At 49.1% G+C, this 3,436-nt stretch overlaps 1 protein-coding gene across 1 annotated transcript; it reads right to left on the reverse strand.

Moving 5' to 3' along the window:
* Positions 1-314: 314 nt before the first annotated feature.
* On the reverse strand, positions 315-2,906 carry LOC112085347 (meiosis-specific protein ASY2-like). Its single transcript, XM_024154556.1, has 4 exons — positions 1,991-2,906; positions 1,782-1,913; positions 1,067-1,701; positions 315-992 (listed from the first exon to the last, which is right to left on the reverse strand). Exons 1-4 carry the CDS (start codon positions 2,904-2,906, stop codon positions 315-317), a joined length of 2,361 nt encoding a protein of 786 aa, XP_024010324.1.
* Positions 2,907-3,436: the final 530 nt, after the last annotated feature.

Below are 3,436 nucleotides of genomic sequence, written 5' to 3' on the forward strand. Positions count from 1 at the left end.
GAATTATCGTAATTCGCTATCAAAAGATAATAATCACGTTCGAATATCTACTATATACCGATCTAATACTCAAGCGTTAATCGCAAATCTTAACTACGACATAAAGTTAAATCGAAGGTTAGATGCCGATCTACTACTCGAAAGATTTTTCTAACTTTTAAAGACAAGGAAGGAAGGAAAAACGAACGCATACAATAAAAAGCCCCGAGAGGCAAATAGAGTCAGAACCCACCAAGGGCTCGGAATTGGAATTACAAAAAGAAACCCATGCAAGGGCAGTTAAGTTCGAAGAGTAAAAGAAAAATAGGAAGAGATTAGATGGTCTTCGAGGCAGCAGCGTTGAGTATGTCCTCGTTTGAGCCGAACTGCTCGCCCCTCGCAGGATCTTGTGCGCTCTGAGTCACATTTACGACCGGGATGTCATCTTCCTCTACGAACGGAGACATCTTCTTGTCCTCCTCAGTGAGCGCGCAAGCATCGATCGCCTTGAAGTCCTCCAGCGCCTTGGCATGCCTTGCTTCAATATCCGCAACCATTTCTGGCGGGACCTCGTACAGACCCTTCCTCCGCAACTGCTTGATGAAACCGAGGACCCCGGTGAGCTGGTTGTAGACCAAGTACGGCTTCCGAGCCCTGTCAGCATCATCCAAACTCCGAATGACCTTCTCAAGGCGTTCGCAAGCCGTTGCGTGAACGCTCCTAGCTCGATTCTTCCAGTGCACCACCATACCTTGTAGTCGCTCTTTGTCCTTCTCGAACTCTTTGGAGAGTAAATTCTGGGCCTCGGTGAGCTCGTCTTTCACCGCCTTCAGCTCTGCACTCTCCTTTTTCAGCAAGTCAACTTGAGAGTGCAGAATTTCGTTGATTTGGAGCTCAGTCGCGAGACGCTCCTCTGCTTTGGCTATCCTTTCTTCGAGCTCGGAGACCCTTACTTGCTCGTCGAACAGGGCTACTTCATATGCAGCGACCAAGTTATTGGTCTGACTGGCGAGCTGCACAGAGGAAACAGGAATTAGAACTCATACTTGGAAGGATATCTAAGTCTATAAGGGGTAAGTAAAATTACCACAGCGGTCGAGTGAGCGATTCCCTTGTACATGTTGGGAAACCGGAGCTCGGGGACCGAGGGAAGGCTAGGTACCTCCGAGGAGATCTTATGATAGAGCTCGGTGCAGGCATCTACGTTCTCCTCAAAAGGAGTCTCCTCGTCGTAGTCAAAACAAACTCGGACTCTCTTAGCCGGCCCGTGCTCTTGAGAGCCCTCGACATGATCTCTGGTTTGCCTTTTTCGGGAGTGTGAAGCTTCAGCTCGATCTTGCGAGAGCGCGAGGCCCGACGCCATAGCTGCCGGTGGATCGAGCTCGGCGGGAGTATCTTGCACCCGAGAAGAGTCCTCTGCTTTCTTACTCTTCTTCGAAGACTTCTTCTTCTTCGTCTTCCTCTGATCAACCTGATCAGGTGAGCCCGCAGCAGGTGGCAACTCTTCTGGCTGCACTTCGTTCTGTTCAGCAGCAAGGACTGGGGTCGGCTCGGCCACCTCCGTTTCCTCTTCATCAAAGAGAGTTGGGATTTCGTCAATGGAAAGCATCCTGGCAGCTCGGGAGCGTTGAGTTCGCGACTTCAGTGATTGGCGTTTGGGAGCGGTTCGAGGCTTGCTAGCTCGAGTTCTCGGCTTGCGTGGTTTTGGTTCTCGAACGGAGCCTGAAATGAAAATAAGTTTAAAGGGGAGTTCGGAGTAAATTCGGGATAAAGTGAGTAAAGATAGAATTCGATGAACATACCCGCTTTCTTAGCTCGGCGTTGTAGGATTTCTTCCCAAACCTCCGGCCAACGACGTTTACCGGCTTCGCTGAATGCTTCTTCGAACTCAGAGGTGAGTCCGGAGTTGAGAAGGAGACTCGGAAGATGACGACCTACGAAAATAAGACGGAGTCGAGTTAGCAAGCAGTAAAAGTCAAAAGTTATCTAAGTGTGAAATCATCTAATCTACCAATTGGAATCTTCCAATTCGACTGAATTGCGATGTCAGAATTGCTGACGGTGAGATCGTTCATTTCGATATAGAAGTACTGGGACTCCCAATCGTTGAATTTACTGGGCTTAGGTCCCATAACTAAATTCTTCTTCGGCTTGGCATTGGCGGCGAAGAACCACTCCTTGGACTTATGGATATTGACCGAGAAGAGGTCTTCGAAAATTCGACTCGATGGTACTTCGCCAAGCTCGTCGCATAAGGAAACGAACCCAACGTAGTTCGTTATTGAGGCTGGCATCACCTGTGTGAGAGCTACGCCGCGCCGATTGCAGTATCCCAGTAGGCGAGAGGGAATGGGGAAAGAAAGCCCGCACTGAGTGAAGTACGTCAGATAGACGCAAAGGAAGCCTTCGGGAGCATCCCACGGCCGATCTCTAGCCTCCGGAATGATGAAAATAATCTTGTCCGCAAGCCTGTTTGCCTCGAGCACGGCTCGAACGGCACCAGGAGAAAGGGAACAAGAGGGCACGTTGTTGGGACGAACTACTTTCCGCCTCGGAAGTGGTGGCGAAGCATGAATAACCGCCTCAATGTTGTCGACTTCCGTATCAACAACGTTCTCCCCCTGAAATTCTTCCTCGATCTCCTCGATCTCGGGGGTGTTAGCATCAACCTTCGGTCCAGCCCGAGCTTCTGTTTCGCGAGCCTCTGCAGTCAGATCTTCGGTAGCTTCAATTCTAACTCTAGCACGGCTGCTGCTAGCTTCTGCAAGTCTAGAGTTCTTACGAACTAATTGGGGAAGATTGCTTTCTTCCCGTGATGAACTTGACTGCTGAGGGTTTGAAGAAGAGGAGCTCGGCTCCGAGGACTCACGGTGGTCTTCCGGAAGAATTTTATTCGAGGAAGAATTAATCGAAGAGCTGGAAGACATTTTAGGGTTTCGGAAAGAAGATTTGAAGGAAATAAAGAACAGTTTGAAGATCAACCGGAAAGTTTGAAGGTTGATCGGAAAAATCAAGAGTTCGTGGCGGCGGGAGTTGAAGAAACGAGAGAAAACGAAGAACAAAAACTAGAGAGAGAAATAAAATCTAGAGAGAAGGGAGAGCGGCGTACCTTATATATGCTTGAGGCGAGAATAATGAATGCGAGAAGAAGAGTTACCCTTTATACACAGTGGGAATCGTGGGTTCCTCGATTTTCGCGAAAAATCCTGTAATTCACGCGCCTCATTGAAGATAGGCGCGAAACGTCCGGAAATGCGAAACGACGACAGTTACCGAGCTCAGTTTGTGATCCAATAACCGAAAAATTGAGTTCAACTGAAAGTCACCTCCTTTCACCGAACTGAGGGGGGGGCTAACTGTTGGAGGTGAAAACCGCACCCCGGTTTTCTCCGGTACAAACTGAGATCGGCGAACCGTAAGCCCGGTTTACGAAGGGATGTACCGAGAGAAGATGGGC

Source organism: Eutrema salsugineum, unplaced genomic scaffold (assembly GCF_000478725.1).
Source record: "Eutrema salsugineum unplaced genomic scaffold, Eutsalg1_0 scaffold_9, whole genome shotgun sequence".
Taxonomy (NCBI): domain Eukaryota; kingdom Viridiplantae; phylum Streptophyta; class Magnoliopsida; order Brassicales; family Brassicaceae; genus Eutrema; species Eutrema salsugineum.